Source organism: Camelina sativa, chromosome 17 (genome assembly GCF_000633955.1).
Source record: "Camelina sativa cultivar DH55 chromosome 17, Cs, whole genome shotgun sequence".
In the NCBI taxonomy this organism is placed as follows: Eukaryota; Viridiplantae; Streptophyta; class Magnoliopsida; order Brassicales; family Brassicaceae; genus Camelina; species Camelina sativa.
Window position 1 is genome coordinate 18574654 of NC_025701.1, and position 21741 is coordinate 18596394.

Consider the following 21741-nt stretch of genomic DNA (forward strand, 5'->3'; position numbering starts at 1 on the left):
TCGACCCAAAGTAAACTCAAGATTTGGCTTGAATGGACTTGTTCCCGAGATGCTTGATGAGCTCATCTCTTCTGATGATATTCTTTCATAACTTGAACACTTTCCATCTATTTCCTTCTGTTCCAATTTTAAAAAAAAACATTCATCACAATTAGGAAAATCTTCCATTGTGTAAATATATGCTTTGCATTATTATATGAATGATCATCATGTAAATGTAAATAATTTATCATTAGTTTATAAAGTGCAGAAACTTATGCAACACTAAGTAAAAATAATCTTAACATTTCCCTAGGGGTTAAATCTTCCACTAATTAAGAAAATAGTTCTAAGATCTAAGCTTACCCTATTTATTGTCCTAAGGACTAGTGTGTGACATTGACACAATTATAGACATCTTATTCTTTCTTATTGTTCAATGGAAGCTGCCGTGGTTTTTGCTTTTGCCCATATTAGCCTATAAGACAAACTTAGATAACCGCACCTCAAGGCATAAGCTTTCACAAGTCACAATATATGCGTGTCAAAGGTCAAAACAAAAAAACTCATCATGGTCAATGTCAACATGGTTAGGTTTTCTTTTATTTTATTTTTCCGAATAAATGTCTAAATAGCGAAAATACCCTTTGCTTTTGAAAATTCCTAAAGCAAGCTTTAATGAAAGCCCTTTTTGTGGCACCCCTTTTTATGTTTTCGGGTGACTTAGCAATGAAAAGAAATGGACAATGCATAGATAAATTGATATGTAGTACAATACATATACTATACACACACATATTTTCGTATACATAGTTATATGTTGCAGAAAGAGATGTATCGTACCTCAGAAGGTAGCATAATTTCTGCAACGTTATCGATTAGCTTCCCATGCAAACGTGCTTCTCTGCAAAAGCCAACAAAAGCTTGTTATATGTGATATTCGCTTTATAGAAATGAATAAATAAAAATGAAAAAATCAAAGAAATAAACAAAAAGATGAAGAAAGTGAAAAAGGAAGATATGAAATTACAAGACGAAAGAAAACAAAGCGTCTTTCTTTTGGTAATAACAAAGTTGTTTTTATCTCTGTCGACTGGCATGGCTGTTTGTTTAACGTAAGCAAAGTTTAGAACGTTGTAATATTATATTCTGACATATATATCTTACTTTATTTTTAGTATAAAGTTGAGAAATCAATCTTTTTCCTCCAACCCATGTGTTTGCCCATTTGATCATGTGTAAACCATTCTAAAAGAGCTTTAATTCCCCTAAATATATATCTCGAATTAATTTATATATATATGTGTGTGTGTATTCTTCTGAGTTGTGACTGTGGAGTGAGAGCGAACAACACATGATGATTAACCCATCATGTGTTTTGTCTCAACGCCAATCCGTTGGGTTTGTGGCTGAGAAAGAGACAAAACAGGACTACAAAGCTGAAACATAAAACCTAACCCAATTCTTAACTACACTTATATTATATATAAATATATAAAAGCATGCAACATGTACATGCTTGAGCGAGACTTCACGTTACATGTAGTTATTAAGTATTAACGATGGAATAATCATCTATATCTAGGCATGAATGTATGAGTAAAGATAGACCGTATATGCACGTACCCGGAAGAATTGGTCCATAGGCCATTTCCTTTCTCTAGAGGATTCGTCAATTCCTCACTATCTCTAGATTTTCGATTCATATCGAACATCCAATCGTCTGAGTTATTATCTCCTGACGATCCATTTTCATAGACATCAGATTGTCCTAAATAACATATAGAAGAAAACAAACAATTAGGGTTTCTATCAGAATCATACAATATCATTATTAAACCATATATATCCAAAAATTTCACCGCAAAAGAATCTGAATTATTTCCCTAACACTAACCTGACGAAGCTGCTGCTTTGTCGGTTGTCTTCACTGTTCTGTACATCTGATAATATTTTTTAAAAATGTTCATCAAAAATATAATTAAGAAAACGCATGTACAGTATTAGTCAGCAGTATTAAAATTTCGATTAATAAGTCAAAAAGCAAAACTCTTAGTTCCGTATATATATAGATGCATGTATCGAATCATATGGCAAAGGAAGAAGAGACCAAAGTAAGGAGACCAATGTACTGTTGTCTTCCGACACAGTTGAATAGTCCCAACCAATTTTCAAAATAAGAAACATATATATACGCTGATACGCATACAATTATATTCTACTAGTTATATATATGTGCACAGACACATTGGAATAATTTAGAAAAAAAAATTGGAACTGTTCGGACACAGAAGCATTAATTGACATTATTAATGAAGTTTGCGATTTTCATGTACCCATGCATGAATTTATGTGTCTAACCATGGTTAAAATCTAGCCCATTAAACATATGGAGAAGTGGAACCATGGTTAAGTTAGATGAACCTCCTCTCTCTCTCTCTCTCTCTCTCTCCGTGACTGTGTGTAAGACCAAAACCAATTCATCATTGAGAAATGATGGTATTTCTTGTACTCTCCCTTTCTGATTTTTCTATTTTCATTATTATTAAAATTACTTTTTTCCTACCGATATATTCTTATTACTTAGAATTTATCCATAATTAGATTGTCCTAAGAATTATCCCTAATAAGAAATTAGACTTGTGAGCTATAGTATCATAATAAATAAATATATATATATATATACATTACAAAATAAGCCCAATCATACTTAATTCGAATACGATAAAATGTGTAAAATTAAATGATTATGTAGAAACAAAGTCCAAATGTTAGTGTATAACCCAAGAAAAATGGATGATAAGAAACCACAAAGTACTACTAATGTTTTTCTTGAAAATTAGCACAATCACTTACGCAATTTCTCCATCTCTCAATTTCTCTCTCTAACTTTCTATTCTATGTGTGTCAGTAATAGTAATATTGAGTAATTTTTGGTTTACTTGTAACAGGACAAGTTTAATCTTCCAAGACGAAATTTTATTTTAAAAAAACTTGCAAAAAGAAGACTGTCGATCAAGGACCATGAAATTTTTATTTATAATATAAATATGTATGGAATGTTTAAATGCATTTTTCTTTTGTCTTAACTCAAGCAAGGGCTGCATTATTGGTTGGCAAAATTGGATTTAATTAAGATAAGAATAAAAAAGGAAGGATCAGAAGAAAACAAGATTCGATCTGTTCTGACTCGAGTGGAACTCTGATTTAAGGAAGTCACCGAGTCAAATGCATCGATACCCGAGACGATTATTACACTATTAACTAATTATTTGCTTATAAAACTTTTTTTTTCATCCCAACTAATTATATAGCAATCATAGAAATGACTATCTATACTTTTAATTAATTTACCTGTAAATGGGACTTAACATGAGCCAAGGTGAGATCTTTGACATCCATGAGCTCAAGAACTGATTTAGGTGTTGCTCCTAATTAACAAGTGAATAAAACAAGAACTCATTAAACTTTTATTAAAAGGGTAATTAAGAAATGAGAAAGAGATAAGCCTTAAGGTAAAAGGAACATACTTTCATGGCCACCGAGTAACTCAACGGCGTGAACGAACCGGGCATGGAGAGTGGTTGTCCATCGCATCCGAGGAGCTCTCATGCTTCTCTTAGCCGGGAATCTTGGCATGAATCTCGCTCTGTTCAGTGTCTGGTGATGATGATGATGATTGTGGTAATTAGGGTTTGTAATCAAACCGGAGTTACTTACGCTACTAGTATTAAAGCTATGGTTGTTTCCGGTAAGAGACGGTGGAGAAGGGGAGGAAGAAGGAATTAGAGAGGACGGATCGAAAGGGAAACATGGCGGCGGCGGACGGTGATGATGATGAGGAGGAGGGTTATGGTAAAGTGGGATTCCTCTGATTGGTCTCAAGTGAGTATTAAGGTCGTGAGCAAGAAACCCTTGTAAGTGTTGTTGTTGCTGTTGTGTCGGAAATTGGAAAGAGGTCAAGATGTTAGAGCCGTTGCAATTAGGGACAAGGTGAGGCTGGTGATGTTGATGTTGTTGATGATGATGAGAGTTGTTAGAGAGCGAAAGGTCTTGGAATGGATGATTGGTTGGCTTTGAGCTGGAATTAGAGACGAGAGTAGATGTTCTTGAATCGAGAGCTCTTCTCCAAAACCCTAAATCGAGTTCCTCATGATCTTCTTGATCAGTTGTTGATCTTCTTCTCTGCCATGTCGATGACGGTTTGCTGTTAGGAGGACTTATCTGTAAAGATAAATCGGGCTGAGCAGGAAACAGCTCCATGAAAGAGACCTTTTTAAACTTATTATATTATTCTTCTTGAATAGATTCTTCAGTCAGTTTCCAGAGATGAACCCTAGTTCTTGTTCGCTTGAATTAAAGACAAAGAAAATAATAAAAAGAGAGCTATCCTAATTTTTTTTATATTGTGGGTAAGGGAGGAAAAAGAAAATGGGTATTAAGGATTTGAGGAAGATATTTCTGGGTTTTGTTGAGAATGTTGTTTCTCTATAGTTGGAGGTTAAGCAGATTTTGCAAAGATTTTTGAGAGATATAGAGAGAGAAAAATCAATGACAAGGTAGTATGTAGTGAATGTTTGTTTCTTTTGTGTGAAGTATATGTGAGAAAATGACACTTGAGTGTGTGTATGAGAGAGAGGAGAGAGAAAGGTGTTTGTGTGGACATGGGGGGCTAGAGGAATTTAGGTTAAGAAAGGGGAAGAAAAGCAAAGAGATAAAGAAATTGGAAAAAAGAAAAAGAAATAAAAAAACAAAAGTGGTAAATGGTAAATAAGGCTTTCTTTTTTCTTTCTTTCTTTGCACTCTTTTCTTTTCTTTGGAGCAGAAAAGTAAATCCTTTATTTTTGTTTTAAACCATTTTTATTGTTCTTTTCTTAATCTACATTCCACCTTTTATTTTATTTTTCATCTTTTTACTCTTTTTTTTCTTCCTCAAAACCAATAAACTTGTGAAGTGAAATTTTCGAAAATATATAGCTATCTTGGTCTCATAGTTAATGGAATGATATATGATTCTTTGATTTTTTTCTGGCGATGGCCGTCTATAAGTTGGATATGAAGATTATCAAATCAGTTATGTCATAACTTAATTTGCGTTGAACTAATATGGTGGGAATGAGAAAAAAGTCTATATGACATACGGAATTTAAAGAAAAACAAAAAGAAAATGTTCATTTTGTAGAATAAAGTGATCCTTGGAATGTCTTTTTCTAAACATAAATTAACTAAAATATTCATCACATGAAGAAGAATAGAAAGGTGAAAACTTTGGAATGGTTTTCATCAATCTTTAGCATCCCACACGCTCTCTCTCTATCCTTTGCTTTTAACTGAAACCCAAGGTTGATTTATCCTTTTTACAAACCCTATATTCATTCCAAAAAGAAGAATAAAATTTAAATATAAAAAGCTTAAAATCTCAAATGAAAAAAGGAAGAACAAAGAAAAAGATGAAAAGAAAGAGTGAGAAAAAGGGGGAAAAAAAGAGGAACAAAACAAAGTTTGCTTATTTTAGCTTGTATGACTCTCTCTTTCACATGATTATCACTTTTCTCTTCTCCCTATGTTTTTTTTCCTTTCATTTGTAAATTATACCTTAATGATTAAAAACCCTTACCACATGTTTTTTTGAATAATCTGTTTTCTCAGAGTGATGTTTCAAATCAAGTCCAACATAAACCCCTGTGACTTCACTTATAGCAATTGCTATTGTGAATATCACAATGAACGATGGTGACCTATATGAACTACTCGATATTACAATTATTAATTAATTCCGAAATTATCTTTATGTGAGTACTAGATGATTAAAAAAAAAAAACTTTTTTGTTAGACACTATTTTGGAAAACAATTAAAACTAAACATGCAGACTAAGTTGATATTTGAAATTCAAAATTGATTAGCAGAAATTAGTATATTGTTAATATAAAAAAAAAAATATATATATATATATATATCATACTATCATGTGGTTTCAAACCTTCCCAATACAGCCAGCTCGAGTCAATCAAGTTGGGGATAACATTGTAATTTACAATGTCGGATTTACTATGCGAACTATATTGTTGTGGTTTGTCAAAAGGACAATCGAAAGATTAAAAAGAAAAAGCCCAAACCCAATCAAATGCCTCATTTTAAACAAATACTAGCTAGAATTTTATAAAAAATTAAGAAGAAGACAATAATCACATCGCTCAACTACTTAGAATAGAAGAGACGGGTTCATTGAATAATAAAATTTGAATGGTTCAATATTTGACTGACTCTAAAATCTTGTCGAAAAATGATTTGAAGGATACCTGCAAATTAATTACGAGATATTAAAATAATAGATGTGTTCAGTTTATTAAAACCATACTATATTAAATCATCGTGACATAATGGTTAGTAGTGCCGATGACTTAGGCATAGAGATCGGCAAGATACCTCCATGGGGAATAGAAATCTCCATAAGAAAACGACATTTGATCTTAATTTTCTTGAAATTCACAAACATGTTTCTGTAGCTGATTTTGATTTTTTGATTAGTCACAACTACTAGTAGTAGTATATTATAGCACAATAAGCATTCTACATTAATGACACAAACACAATTAGTATTAAACTATTACTAGTATTAGATTCTTGAGTTTTTCACAAGGTTCCCAATAAACCCAAAAATACCGGTGTACTTAATATCGAATCATGCTTAATGTTTATATTATTTGAACCATGTTAGAATATTATTAGAAATTTGGGATGATTTTCTTTTTTTTTTTACAATTATTATAATATCTGACTAATAAGTTCGTCTGTTATGTTATGAATGTAAAAATAAAACTAACATAGCTCGTTTTTGTTTTTTTTACATCATTGCAAGGTTCATAGTATTTGAAAGCAAATAGAGATAAGAAAAAAAAGAGTTAAATAGAATGTCCAACTCGCACAACATTAAATGTGGTAGAAGAACCTCACTCAATTTTAAAATTATGACCCATTAATGGTAGCAGCAACCATTACGGAGCATCAAATTTTTGTAAATAAAATAAACTTTACCGTATGAGTATACACGTATACAAATATGTAGGAGGATTACGTAAATATATAGCTAGTTAGGTACGGTTTTGGCTATTGAATGGTCAATGCGGCAATTAGAACTACGGTCTAATAATAAAACACACATGCTTCGAGGATATGTGTATATGCCTAGGTATTTGTGTGTAAAATATAATATTTTCTAAAATAATGAATACTAATTTATATAAATACGAGGACATACGAGTCCAAAAGAAATACGTAAAACAAATACTGAAAGTTTTATAGTCCAAAATAAAATATTTAAGTTTGTTAGAAAACAAAATGTATTAAAGAAAATTCTAAAATTAATAAAGAAACTATATTTACATATCAAGTATAATAACAAAATTCTAAAATAAAGAAAATATATTTACATATCTAGTTTACATGATAAATATAAACATAAAAGTAAAAAAAAAAATTGGGATATAAATACAAAATAAATTCATCATATTAGTGTAATATTATGGATATATATAGAAGTAAAAAGTTTAGAAAAAAAATTTTACCTTAGAAATTGTATATGAGAAGGTTCATGAAATAGTCAGTTATATATGCACACGAGTTTTTTTGGTAAAAGTATGCACACGAGTTTCAAACGGTGTTCTAAATGCATGACTTGTCAAGTCGGGACTTCAAGAGATTCGATCAAATCGAGCTAAGCATAGAAATTAATGTGCTTCTAATTACCACAACAAAAAGAAACACAGTTTTCTGACTGAAGCAAACGGTAATTGTAGTTATAAGAAATGTCACAAGGTAACCGTCAGGGGCACTCAACAATCAATTTTATTGAATCCTACGGCTACAATGACGAACTTAAATTTATGAAACTTGGTTTCAAGATCTAGTTCATATAAGTTTCTAAATCTATCCCTTACTTTTGTTTTCCAATGAAGCTTGATGTACCTAACAAACATTACCGACTGAAAAAAACCATATCAAAAGAACTTTAATCTATACATCTAGACAATCACACAAACTTTTCTAACATCTAATTATGCTAAAATTTTATTGGTTAAATTCGCCAATCAATTAGCATTGGCAATTATATCCATCTAATTTACTAACCACTTATACACAATTTTTCATTTTTTTTTGTTTTAAATTGGCTTTGCTATTGTATCAAACACATTTGGGGCAAAAACTGTTTAACATTTTGAAATATCAAAATTAAAATGCATTGGGTTTAGCTTCTTGGAAAAGAGGTTAGGTTCAACTGGGGATTAACAATATACTTATTCATCTTCTTTCAGGGACTGCAAAATATTTTTTTTTTATTATGCCAAACTTTTTTTTTAAATATATTCTAGAGTTCTTGAACGTTTCACAAAAAAAATTTATGAAGCAACACCTCTTTGATGTCAAAGTTCATCACTTCAGTAGCTCAAATAGCTTTGTACTCAAACTCACAAATAAGTGGCTATACTTCCAATATATGAAACTTTTCCTTTGGCAAATATCGTAAGTCGAGACAAAATTGTGAACATCTTTGGATATAATACTGCTTGTAGAATTTTTAACATTCTTTTAAAGGCTGCAAAATATCCACCATATTCTCAACTATGACAATGATGTAAAATGTATTTCACTTCTTTTTTTTGAAAAATATTTACACCAAAGTCCATCTATATAACTTTCGTGGATGTAACTCTCATTCCAATAGTTATAAAGTACATCCTTGTAGAACTTTTTTTTTCTTTCTTATTTCCTTCAAGATTTGTTTCACAACCCTCAACTTTTATTGCTTCAAATCTTAGACCCTCAAACGACATCATTCATTTTCTGACGTAGTTTAAGCCTTTCAATTATTCTAGGAAACTCATAAAATGGAAATAGAAATCTCCCAGCGTGTAACATCCAAAATCACACTTGAATGCTCTCTAACAATTATGAAACTATTTTTCCCTATCTACAATTTATTAATCTTTTATATTTTTCCAAATTTTAGACATTATAAATCTACAACTATAAATTCTTTTCAGCATCTTGGAATAATCCATAATATCTTTTGAGTTTTTTTTTCAACTTTTTTTTTTTGTATTAGGCTATTGTGTGCTGCTTTCATAGCTTAGAACAGTAGGCTTTATCACAATTATGTTACAACTGTGTGGTGCGCCCTTCAATTCACCCATCAACAGAACATTCAAGTGGAAGCCCTCTGCCTATTTGGATCCTCACCAAATTACCTTCATTATTGAACCAAAAAGAATGTTTTTTTTTTGGCAAATTTTGGGTCATCCACTTGGTCGACACTTTGAACAATAATTTGATTCTTTTTTTTTTTGAAACACCAATATTTGATTTCATTCATCACAATACCAAGAGAGTTTGACCCATGAGAGATCAAGGTTTGTTGAAAGATCTTCCATGAGTATATCCATGGTAGACACAATGGTCATTGTCAAACATTGACTATATGACGTTGATAAGTTTGCTGCGGTTATGCTTCTCGCCGGCACGAGAGGAGCTACTCGAAGTAGTGCATAAACCATCTCAAGAAACTTTTTGAACTTTGGAGCAGTAGAGGCTTCCTTTGAAGCTATCATCATGATACAAACAAGATAACTGTCAAACCGTAACATAACCGGTAGTTTCTCTCTCACATAAGAGCCATGGCTATGGAGATTAAGAAATTCACATATGCTTTGTAGCCGGGTTGACAGTGACAATACATGAGCAGACATGAGCTTCAGGTTTGGTGACAAAGGTTGGGGATAAAGATCTAATGGATTCGGGAAAAAGACACAACTCCTTGAACTGTTGGCAGCGGAGTGATGCATAAGATCGCTAAATAGAATTTGCAAGGAATCATTGGTAACCAAAGGTCTCCTAACACCGGGGTTAAGCAGAAAGTAATTTGAGTTCAGCACTAAACCGATGGAAGGCTTCAGGATAAGGGGAGCAAAGATAAACACCATATAAAGAGCCGTTACCAGGGATATAAGATACTGATTAAGCAGGCCTAGCAATCTAGTCCGATGATTCCTCAATAGGAGTCTTCGACCTATGAGGATATTCTCACGACCTAGATCTTGATACAAGCTATAAACTGACCAAAGAGTAAATATCGGACCTGCATTTTTTCGTAGTGGGCTGAGGCTTGATGACTGCTAATGGGCCGACTTCAGGTTTCAGGTCCATCAAAGAAAACCCTAGGGTTTCATTTGTTGTCCAAAGGCAGATTTGTGGGCGGCGGCAGATCGGAGAGAGCATGACGATTTGCGGTGGATGGCATGTCTCTGAAGGAAGCACGTTCATCCCCGCCAAGTTATGGCGGTGGTGTGCGGTTGGAGCGGAGATCCAATTAGGAGAGGAAACCATGACCCTGAAAAGAATCTCGCCGTGCGCCGTCCGCGTCTCCTCCTGGCAAGGTGCAATAGATGGTCCAAGAGAGATCGCTCCTGCCATCGACGAAACCAGGAAGAGATGAATCTCATCTGTGCATGGTACTCCAGATCGGGACTTGTAAGCAACTGTGGATTTTCGATCCGCTATCATAGGGTCTGGACACATAGAGGGGTTGTTGAGGTTTGCCGGAAACCATCTCCAACCGTTGAGTGGGGAACTAGCCAGATTTTGATCTTTCAAAAGGTTTCGAGAGAATTGACTTCCAATATATGAGACTTTTCCTTTGGCAAATATCGTAAGTCGAGACAAAATTGTGAACATCTTTGGATATAATACTGCTTGTAGAATTTTTAACATTCTTTTAAAGGCTGCAAAATATCCACCATATTCTCAACTATGACAATGATGTAAAATATATTTCACTTCTTTTCTTTTGAAATATATTTACACCAAAGTCCATCTATATAACTTTCATGGATGTAACTCTCATTCCAATAGTTATAAAGTACATCCTTGTAGAACTTTTTTTTCCTTTCTTATTTCCTTCAAGATTTGTTTCACAACCCTAAATTTTTATTGCTTCAAATCTTAGACCCTCAAACGACATCATTCATTTTCTGAGGTAGTTTAAGCCTTTTAATTATTCTAGGAAACTCATAAAATGGAAATAGAAATCTCCCAGCGTGTAGCATCCAAAATCACACTTGAATGCTCTCTAACAATTATGAAACTATTTTTTCCTGTCTACAATTTATTAATCCTTTATATTTCTCCAAATTTTAGACCTTATAAATCTACAACTATAAATTCTTTTCAGCACCTTGGAATAATCCATAATATCTTTTGTGTTTTTTTTTTCAACTTTTTTTTTTTTTTTTTGTATTAGGCTATTGTGTGCTGCTTTCATAGCTTAGAACAGTAGGCTTTATCACAATTATGTCACAACTGTGTGGTGCACCCTTCAATTCACCCATCAACAGAACATTCAAGTGGTTACAGCACCACCTCTGCGACCGATCCCACCGGAGTTCGACTCCACTAAGTCGCGTTATCCCGCGTTGTAAGGATTGGCTATGAATCGGGCCTTGTCGATTTAATGATGACAAAAAAAAAGCAAACAATTCACATAGAAATTCGATGAAGGATTTAAATAAGTACCACTACCACTATGAAGAGGCATTAAGATTTTCAAATATTTGAATATATAATAACCAAACATACATGTTTTCCTTTTTGTAATTTCAACTCTCAACTGTTCATATCAAATCAAATTAATTCAAATTATTCCAATTCATTAGTTTTGATTAGATTGAGTACTGAAAAAAACAGAGTTCTATTCAGCATTTAATATTCTTTTTCTATTATATTTACTTTTAAATTTATACAAACTATATGCTGTCAAACCAAAAGAAAAAAGAATAAATACACACTACTGATGAATACTTTTCGCAATAATTGAATAGATTTTATTGAATGTTCATATTATTTATACAAAAATATTTTCGCCATGTAGATCTCTGAAAAAAATGAATTATCAACGAATAGAGTAGGCTATCATGATAGTGATATAAATTTTAGTATCATTTACAATTTTATTTTTCTAATTACCAAGTGTTTTTATTTTCAAGAATTTTAGTGGGTTTTACTCTTTCATATTTTTCATCAGCCTTTGTTCTCTTCTAAACTAATAAAATTATAAAATTTTAAAAGCTGTATTATTATTTTTGGAAAAGAGTAGGTTACATATTGATTGCTCGAGTGATTACCTAATACACTTAACCGCAAGACAGTATATACGGAGTCGAATCCACCAAGATCAATGGTACACTAAAGATTTGTAAGAGTCGTAAATAGCTAAAGTGAACGAACGATAGTTTGTTTGGTTTCAGAAATCGTAAATAAAAATGCAAGAAATAAAACGATTAAACTTATGGGATTAAAACATTGGGTCATAGGATATATCAGAGATCAATGACTAATGAGAAAATAAAATATGGAATTCAATAATTAAGAACCATTCTAGAACATGAAGACTATAATAGACTAACCCTCTTTCAAGGCATTAGAAACTAAATTTAACTATTAGTTTGCTAAACTTTCATTTGCAACCTCCTAGCCAAATTTGCATTACAATCAAGTGCATTAAGTTCACAATGCATCCTAACATCAACTTTCGAAGGCTAGAAATATATTGCTCGATTCAAACTCATTCAGGTATTCTATTGAACACTTTTGATGCATAGAAAAATCTAGAGTCTAAAACAAGGTGATCAGTCCTATTTTAGCATTAAGATAATGTGAATCAAAGAACCTAAGGATTAAGAACTCCAAACAATAATTAAAACATAAATTCATTGAATCTCCTAATTAGAATCCTAAAACCCAATTGGAGAACTACTCACACATTGCAAAAGAGAAAACAAAAATCATAGATGAAGAAAACATGATTAAATTGCAGAAATAATAAGAACGGTTTTAGAAATCTTTTCCAAATTGTCAATGAAAATGAATCTCTAGAATCCCAAAAAAGTGGCTTACAAAAAGTCTCATGTTGCAGAAAAAAGCATAGAATAAAATTTAAGATTTTTCTCCCAACAAATAAAAAGTATTTATAAAATTCTCAAAATAAGGTAAAAAGGTAACGGCCTAGTTATGACATTTTCTCAGATAAACAGGTTTCTCAGGTAGGTGGATTTTAACATGAAACTTGCCGGTGTAGACTATGTTTCTTAGCCAGGCGGGGTTCTCATATAGGCGGATTTGACGTGAAACTTGCCGGTTCTGACTTCGTTTATCAGCTAGGCGGGTTTCTCAGATAGGCGGGTTTTAACGTGAAAGTTACCAGTTTAGACTTTGTTGCTTATCCCGGCGGATTTCTCTAGTAGGCAGGTTTTCACGTGAACCAACATCTATTTCATATGCTTGTTTATATCCAGAATGACTTATTTTTTCTCCATTTTCATCTAAAATGTCCTAAACCCTATAAAAACTCGATAAAGAACTAAAAAATTTCAAAAACACACTTTGACTCAATAAAAAATATAAAATAAGAGAGCAAACAAATACTCATAACTAATAAAAACACCATATATCACATACAACTTTTCATATCTATTTACCAATATAATACCAAGTCTAAGACTACAATTTTAACTACAATGACACGTAATATATGTAACTGTATTTTATTTTTTTCTTGGAATAAAGGAATTAAACATGATTGTTAGGTAATGTCTTATTCAAAATAAAATAAAATAAAATAATTGATTTCATTCTTTCGTGTGATCAATACCTCACCAAAAAAAAAAAAAAACATTCTGGTAATGTTCTTTAAGTTTCAACCTTTATAGTACATTCAAGAAAAGATTTTGTTCCCATTGAATGGTGGCTCTTTTCAGGTGGAATATTAGTTTTCTTTACCTCTCAAATATATGTGCATTTTGAATTTGGTATCCATTTAATAATATTTTAAGTAAATAAGAATATCTTTTTTCCTAACATTATTCTTTGATTAGGTTAATCTGTCTACATCGTGAAACATAAACCTCTCTTTTTCCCGCATAACTGTTTAGAAAACTTAACTTTTGTTTCACATCAAATCTTTTCTCATAATAATACTTTAAGACAAAGGACTTGTGATAGAAGATTTAAATTTTAAAGAAAAACAACTTATGCATACCGAGAAAACATACACCACCATACAGGCTTTTCCTTTATATATATACAAAATAATAATAATTTTTCACATTCTAAAATTATTTCCACTATAATTCTTTTGCATATTTCTCAAATCAAAAATAAATGATAATTTTAAAAGAAAATAAACTGTAGTTAGTTTTCGGTTCTTTTTTTTTGTGTGCAACCAAATAGTTTTCTGTGTCATATATAATCATTTTGTATAATAACATATGCATATATACTTTCTTGGTGGTTAAAAGATATTATTCTAAGATCATTATTCTTCACATAGGAAAATTAGGATATAATCAAAATTAAAGTCTAAATGATAAAAAAGATGATTTATGTGCCAAAAAGTACAAATTTAGTGGAAGATTGGATTGATTCTCTCCTAAAATATTGATGATATAAGTGGCTTAGTTACAAAAAAGAAAAAAAAATTGCGACGATAAGATTCATGTGCGTTGATATGAAAATGTCTTAGATCGAATTAGAAAGTAACTGACAGTCATCCACGTCAAAGTTTAAACGTATTGCTTCTAGGTTTAAAGAACCAAAAAAAAAAGATTGGTTAAAGATTAATAAATGTGAAATGTGAAATCTCAAGCGTTGAGCATATGCATGATGTGATGTTTATTTCACAAATAACGTGAACCAGTTCACATCTATAATCCGATATGATAATGCATAATTTAACCGAAGTGTGGCCACTATAAATGCATGCTCATATCTTTATATATGAAGATTAGATTCAAGCAAAATTCGATACTAAAAATATTTCGATTTGCGGGACTTATCTCATAGATAGCTCACAAAAACAGCAATTTATTTAAGCCGTAGAATGTCTTACTCCAGCTTAAAACTCGATCACAGAAACATTCTTATAATTCTTTGATTTGCATAATTAGTCATTGTTCTAGTATTTTCTCAAATATCAAGGCAGACAGCGGAGCGGTGTTCAGTGGTCTAAACTCGTTTTCTTGATGACTTGTTAATCTGAAAGTATATTTGTTCCCCACTGTTTGGACTGTTTTAATTATACGATGAGAGAGAGAGAGAGGAAGTATTTTTCCCCAAACGGATATATATATGTGAAAACGCTAATTATATGAAGTTACTTATATGGTATGCATGGTTCTTGCTATAAAAGTTCCGATTTTATAATAACTAAAATATTTATATTATATGTTAGTTACGCAAATGAGGTAAAATACGAGCTTAAAATATGATTTCATGTCATATATATACGGATATTTTCTTGTATATAAATAATTAAATAAACCTCTCTTTATGTAACACCAATAATCTATAAACCATATACGAAACGAAAATGCATGTTGGTTTTGGAACAAAAATGTAACATGTAAACGTAGGTGAATTATGTTCGTTGTTGTCTTAATTTTTATCACATTTATCTTTTGATGTGGATTTTCAAAGTGGAAAATGCGTTGTTAACTCGAATGTCTCCAAGGTAAATGATGCTTTTAACAAAATAAAATTTTAAAGGAAAAGGGGAAACAAAATGAATCTTTCCAGTGACTTTGAGGAAAGACAGTTTTTTATATAAATGCCCTACGAAATCTGTTCAAATACTAATCACTCCACTCATATAAAATATAATATATAAAGATAATTAATTTATATATGATATATGCATATTGACAAGAACCATTAACATTGCTTAATTCTTCTTCTACTTCTTCTTTTATTGTGTCGGTTCGCTCGTCTTTATATGTATTCTTTTCCCATATTGTAAAATAGAATAGTTTTGTTTTATTAATTTTAATATATATTCCAGAAATTCTCTAATTTTTTTTCAAAAATAATTCTCTATTCATGCTTTGTTATAATATATAGTGGAAAATTCCATTCATTTAGGATTCTATGTCCACATAATCAGATTTTTATTAGATTCACAAATATACTTCACCGCCGCAGTAAAAAAATGTTGTCCTTAAATAATATTAGCTAGTGACAAAATAAAAATCCATGCATTCTATAAAAGAAAAAGAAAAAAATTATGATCTACTATAAAGGCAGAAAATGAAATTTAGTTGTATCCGGATCGGTCTGAGTGGGTTGGTGTTTTATTAACGGTATGTGTATCGCCAGCTAAACATAGGCCTGGGCAAAATACCCGGATCCGTATATCCGATCCAAACCCGATCCAAAAAACACGATCCGAATCCGTATCCGAAATTGTAAAATACTCGAACGGGTTCTAAATCTCTAAATCCGAAAACCCGAATCCGAATCCGATCCGAACCGAAATCCGAACGGGTGTCCGAATATACCAACATTATTAATATATAGTAGTAATATATTAGTAATATTTATAATTTTAATAATATAAGTGTTCAAAATATTCATATTTTTAGATATTTTCGACAATTTGAAGTATTTAAACTGTTTATTAGTAAATTTAGATAGAAAATACTCTAAATTTTTAGATATATTGCGTATTATTGAATAATTTAGACTAACTTAGATACTAAAATTTTGAGTTTTGTCAACTTCGGATAATCCGAATCCGAACCCAAAATACCCGAACCGAACCCGAACGGGTACCCGAATGCCCAGGCCTAGCTAAACATGATCATTAAGGGGTGGGCAAAATACCCGCACCCGATACCCGAACTCGAACCCGAACCCGAACCCGAAGTAAACAATTCGGGTCGGGTATAAATCACCCAAACTATCTGATCGGGTGTTCATATTAAATAAAACGGATACCCGAATCCGACCGGGTATACCCGAACACCCGATTAAACACCCGAAAGCATCCATAAGACCATAACCATTCCCGATTTCTTGTTTCTTGATTCATCATCAATTCCGCGAGAATTAATTTAAAGTGTTGGAGTGGGTTTCTTACATTTCATTGCTTGTGTGTATGAGTATGTATGTGTTTCTTTTGTACTTTATTTATTTTTGGCCTCAATTCTGAATTTGTTTTAGTAGTGGAGTCAACGAACAGTTAATTAGTCTGAGTTATAATAATTAAAAGCATGATTTAAACTGGATACACATTATGTTTTTGTTTAAGAATTCTGATTTAGTATGTTTTTTTTTATTTCTAGATGGATTCTAACTTTAAATTTGGTGTCATTTCATGTTTCAGGAAATCAAGAAGAACTATTGGTTTATGAACTTATTGTTTTTGTGTTTGGATTTGTCATTTCTTTTTATTGAACTCAATATGGTATGATGAAGTTGGGTTTTTTATATTTGATGATCACAAAAACAATTTGGTGTCATTTCATGTTTCAGGAAATCAAGAAGAACTATTGGTTTATGAACTTATTGTTTTTGTGTTTGGATTTGTCATTTCTTTTTATTGAACTCAATATGGTATGATGAAGTTGGGTTTTTTATATTTGATGATCACAAAAACAATTTGGTGTCATTTCATGTTTCAGGAAATCAAGAAGAACTATTGGTTTATGAACTTATTGTTTTTGTGTTTGGATTTGTCATTTCTTTTTATTGAACTCAATATGGTATGATGAAGTTGGGTTTTTTATATTTGATGATTACAATCAGTTTGTTTAGTTTGATAGTTTGGGTGTAACCCAAACCCGATGGGTGTTTACCCGAACCCGATCCGAAATCTAAAATTATTCGAATGGATCTTATAATTCTAAACCCAAACATCCGAAAACCCGAAATACCCGACCCGAAACCCGATATATAGGGTACCCGAATGCCCACCCCTAATCATTAACCTTGTGATCTGTAAAAATATTTTCAAATAGATTGTTATTAAAAACAAAAAATGTATGCATTGCCTATTTTAAAATGTTTTGAAAACGTAATACTTAATTAAAATATAAATATCTCATTTTCATAACCTTTGAATATTGCAGAGAGAATATTAGTAGCAAATCATCACGATTTCTTTAAATCCATCTAAAAAAGTCAAAAACTATTTAGAAACCTAACGAAACTCAAATAGTTCCAAATATTCATCAGAAAAAGAAAACACAAAAACTTAAAAGTTTTAATTCTTGTGCTAATGTTTAGACCCATCAGACGAGTTTCAGTTTTCTTTTTTATTTATTGGGGAGTTTACTAAAACATGTTTTAAGTTTGAGCCCTAGTAAAAAGGAAGATCCACCAAAAATGGAGGAACCAAAGAACAAGCCATCGCCTCTTGAGGTTGAATCTTATCTAATTTCCCAAAAAAAAAAACTGTAATTTATTTTGTGACATTTCTTGTTGTTCTGATTATAACGAAACCTAGTACAAACAGACAAAAAGAAGTTTCCGTTTGTGTATTTCTCAAAGTTAGACATAAGAAAACGTGTAGATCAAGCAAGTGATATTACTATGAGTCACAAAGTCTCCAAGAAGTTAGACGAGGAGCAAATCAATGAGCTCCGGGAGATTTTCCGGTCATTTGATCGGAACAAAGACGGAAGCTTAACCCAACTTGAGCTCGGATCACTTCTCCGAGCACTCGGGATTAAACCTAGTCCAGACCAATTCGAAACGCTTATAGACAAAGCCGACTCTAAAAGCAACGGACTCGTCGAGTTCCCGGATTTCGTGGCTTTGGTCTCGCCGGAGCTTCTTTCGACGGCGAGGAGGACGACTCCTTACACGGAGGAGCAGCTTCTCCGATTGTTTAGGATATTTGACACGGACGGTAACGGGTTCATCACTGCGGCGGAGTTAGCTCACTCTATGGCCAAGCTTGGTCATGCCTTGACGGTCGCGGAATTGACGGGGATGATTAAGGAGGCGGATAGCGACGGAGACGGCCGGATAAATTTTCAGGAGTTCGCAAAGGCTATTAACTCTGCTGCATATGATGATATATGGGGTTGATGTTTTTTTTAGTGGACTCTTCCATTATTTTCCCCCATAATCTTTTTAGTTTCTATGCTTAGTAGTTTTCATTAATCTACATGAAAATATATTCTTATATTTACAATAATTACTCAAGTTGAAATTCCGGTTCTTTTAAGTTTTCAGATTCTTGACATGCCTCGGTGATATGAGTAAATATTTCGCATTAAGTAATCTCTTACTTGTGGCAAATTTCATATGTATGTATTAGTTCATTGAAATATGGATATATACTCGATCCAGCAATTGATAGACCAATCCATATGTTTTGAGGTCTAAAAAGATGATAGAGCTAAAACGATGTACCTACGATGTTATTATTACGTTTAAGTTTTAGTAGGGAAATATAATCTGTTATCGAGTAATATATTTATTGAAAACAAATATCATGTAACTTTTGTTTCTTTGTAATCATGAATGTAAATAATCTTGCTCAAAAAGAAAGAAAGAGGAAAAAAAATCTAATGCATCTTTGTTTCTTATTTTCTCAAAAGTTTGTTGCATTTCATTGTAAAATTTTTTTGTTGCAACAAAATATTACCTTACAGAAAAGGTTAGAAATGTTTTAGAAAAAAATAATAAACAATACAGTACTGAACTTCAACGGTCACCACCATCGCCAAAAATTGCAAAACCTTTGATCTCTTCCACATATCTCAGATATTACTCAATTTTAAGAGAAATGTTTAAATGAATTTATACTAGCAATGATAATGATCATGTATAGTATATGTTTCAAACTATTAATTATAATCTCAATAAAGTCTACGAAACTTTATTATTCAAGCGTTAGAAAGAAAATAAGACATTGTCATGTTTTCTACATACTTGCTTCTGATTCTATCCACAAATCACATCAGTTTCTGGAAATAAAAAGCACAATTATGTCAAGAAAGATTATAGACTCTTTTATGGGTTTTTGCTGCTTAGTCTTTCATCACTGTGCCATCCACTGCAAAATGTCTTTCCTGATAACACCGTCAAACCTGCCACCTGTAACATAGCTCGGCTGAATCAGACTTGCAGCTAGATTGCCACTGTAGCGTCTGTACTGAGTTGAAGTTCCACTGGGTCTCGGCGGTTGGATCATCATAGAGACAGACGGGAATGGATTGTGCCGGAAGTGTCTCAATGAGGAGAACAAGTGCCTATCGGATTCACGGTTTTGAGGAGTCTGCGTCGTGTTTGTGTGCGATTTGGGACGGGACATTTCCGTTAATCTTTTTGCCTTGTCCAAGTTCGAGTTGGTGTTATGTGGTAGTTCTGCCCGAGTACGGATCTGAGCTGCTGGTTTCATCCGGTCTAGCCAACGGAGAATCCAGTTTCCAAGATTCCTACCAACTTCTATGTCTCTCTCTTGTATGTTCTTGTGAACCGAAACTGCCACATCGAAGATTTTACGAGTCCTCCTGAACCAACCAAACAGGACAACACAGTCAATGCATAAGCATAACCCTAACAAATGAAGCTAAGCTTCTGTCAAAAATCACAGAAAGGAGGATCACAAGGAAGAAATCTATACCGTAACTAGACTAGTTTCAACCTGATGATGTTATGAATACCGTAACGATGATATTCATAAACTTTTCCAAGAATCTCAAGCAAACACATGCAAGTGATAGATTCAAAGACCTCAATTAGACAACTCTCTTGGAAACCAAAGGCGAATCCAACGATACGATACCATCAAACACACCGCTAGTTCTCTAATTCCTACAAATCACATCGAGCTGTATGCTTCAATTGCAAAAGATCAAACACAACAAGGACAACAACAACGAGATCAAGAAACGAAACTATAGACTTGATTTTTACACAAATGAATCGATTACAGTAAAGGAACTGCTTCGATCAACCAGATTCACAATAGGATTGTTGTATCTATTCATCATCAAGGGGAGGCTCTCAGGTTTTGAACCCAAACGATTCGAAAAGCATAAACAGAAATCAACAATTTCAATTACAGAACAATGCAATTTCTCAAAAATTCTGAAGCAAAAACCTAATTTCACGAATCGAGAACAACACAATCAACATTGATCAACCAGATTCGAAACGATCTCGAGATAAACAAAAAAAAAATCTCACCGATGAAGAAACTGACGGATTTTGGGATGTTTCGGAGAAACAAGACGTCGCTGGATCTTCAAGGCGAGCCTATAAGTCCGTCTCAGTCCCAAGAAGTAGGCTGTTCCCAGAGTTATCTCCCAGAGCACCATCTTCCTTCTCGAACCTTCTTCGTCTTCTTCGGCTACACGATTATCTGATGATCGCCATTTCGGTAGTCGTCTCACTGCTCTTCTTCGACTGGTTCATCGTTGATACAATCTTATTGGGCCTTCATTTGGCCCACTTTGATAATAAACATATGGGCCGAGTTAAACCCAACGAATCTGACTTAAAAATGTGCTTTTTTTTTTTTTCTTCTTCTTTTCTAATAACGAATCTTGTGAAAGTCTCATTAAACTTAATTAAGAGACTACATAACCTAAGGGGGTTATTGGATGTATGATTTTGATGGATTTGGAAATCCGAACAAAAATCATGTGTTATTCAATCATTGATTTTAAAATACTTATCAAAATCATGTGTTATTGGTTCCATGATTTACAAATACTTTTTAAAATCCTCTGTTATTCATTTAATGATTTGTTTTTGGATTTCAAAATCCACATTATGTTTTATATGGATTTGAATGGATTTGATAGTGTAAAATAGAATGATTGAAATCCAAGAATAAAACATGTTATTTCGAAATCCATCTGTTTTGATTTCTAAAATTTACAATTCCATATGGATTTAGAAATCATCTCTCCAATAACAGC

The 21741-nt window shown here is 32.5% G+C and overlaps 4 protein-coding genes across 4 annotated transcripts; 1 reads left to right on the plus strand and 3 right to left on the minus strand.

Moving 5' to 3' along the window:
* On the minus strand, positions 151-4662 carry LOC104759614 (probable transcription factor KAN2). Its single transcript, XM_019238727.1, has 6 exons — positions 3510-4662; positions 3334-3410; positions 1877-1922; positions 1606-1750; positions 823-883; positions 151-469 (listed from the first exon to the last, which is right to left on the minus strand). The coding sequence occupies exons 1-6, from the start codon at positions 4240-4242 to the stop codon at positions 458-460; spliced, it is 1074 nt and encodes a 357-aa protein (XP_019094272.1). The 5' UTR covers positions 4243-4662; the 3' UTR covers positions 151-457.
* On the minus strand, positions 9083-10819 carry LOC109130024. Its single transcript, XM_019239194.1, has 2 exons — positions 10113-10819; positions 9083-9578 (listed from the first exon to the last, which is right to left on the minus strand). The coding sequence occupies exons 1-2, from the start codon at positions 10742-10744 to the stop codon at positions 9533-9535; spliced, it is 678 nt and encodes a 225-aa protein (XP_019094739.1). The 5' UTR covers positions 10745-10819; the 3' UTR covers positions 9083-9532.
* Positions 18286-18952, plus strand: LOC104757595 (probable calcium-binding protein CML17). Its single transcript, XM_010480347.2, has one exon. It carries the CDS (start codon positions 18395-18397, stop codon positions 18893-18895), a length of 501 nt encoding a protein of 166 aa, XP_010478649.1. The 5' UTR covers positions 18286-18394; the 3' UTR covers positions 18896-18952.
* Positions 19672-21227, minus strand: LOC104757596. The gene is made up of 2 exons (XM_010480348.2): positions 21005-21227; positions 19672-20325 (listed from the first exon to the last, which is right to left on the minus strand). Exons 1-2 carry the CDS (start codon positions 21133-21135, stop codon positions 19854-19856), a joined length of 603 nt encoding a protein of 200 aa, XP_010478650.1. The 5' UTR covers positions 21136-21227; the 3' UTR covers positions 19672-19853.

Coding starts and splice junctions, on each gene's coding strand:
- LOC109130024 (XM_019239194.1), bottom strand. CDS start 10,744: ATGTTAAAAATTCTACAAGCAGTATTATATCCAAAGATGTTCACAATT. Junction 9,579..10,112: donor CCCACTACGAAAAAATGCAG/GTCCGATATTTA, acceptor TCATGATGATAG/CTTCAAAGGAAGCCTCTACT.
- LOC104757595 (XM_010480347.2), top strand. CDS start 18,395: ATGAGTCACAAAGTCTCCAAGAAGTTAGACGAGGAGCAAATCAATGAG.
- LOC104759614 (XM_019238727.1), bottom strand. CDS start 4,242: ATGGAGCTGTTTCCTGCTCAGCCCGATTTATCTTTACAGATAAGTCCT. Junction 1,923..3,333: donor ATGTTAAGTCCCATTTACAG/GTAAATTAATTA, acceptor AAATATTATCAG/ATGTACAGAACAGTGAAGAC. Junction 1,751..1,876: donor CAAAGCAGCAGCTTCGTCAG/GTTAGTGTTAGG, acceptor TATGTTATTTAG/GACAATCTGATGTCTATGAA.
- LOC104757596 (XM_010480348.2), bottom strand. CDS start 21,135: ATGGTGCTCTGGGAGATAACTCTGGGAACAGCCTACTTCTTGGGACTG. Junction 20,326..21,004: donor ATCCGTCAGTTTCTTCATCG/GTGAGATTTTTT, acceptor TGGTTGGTTCAG/GAGGACTCGTAAAATCTTCG.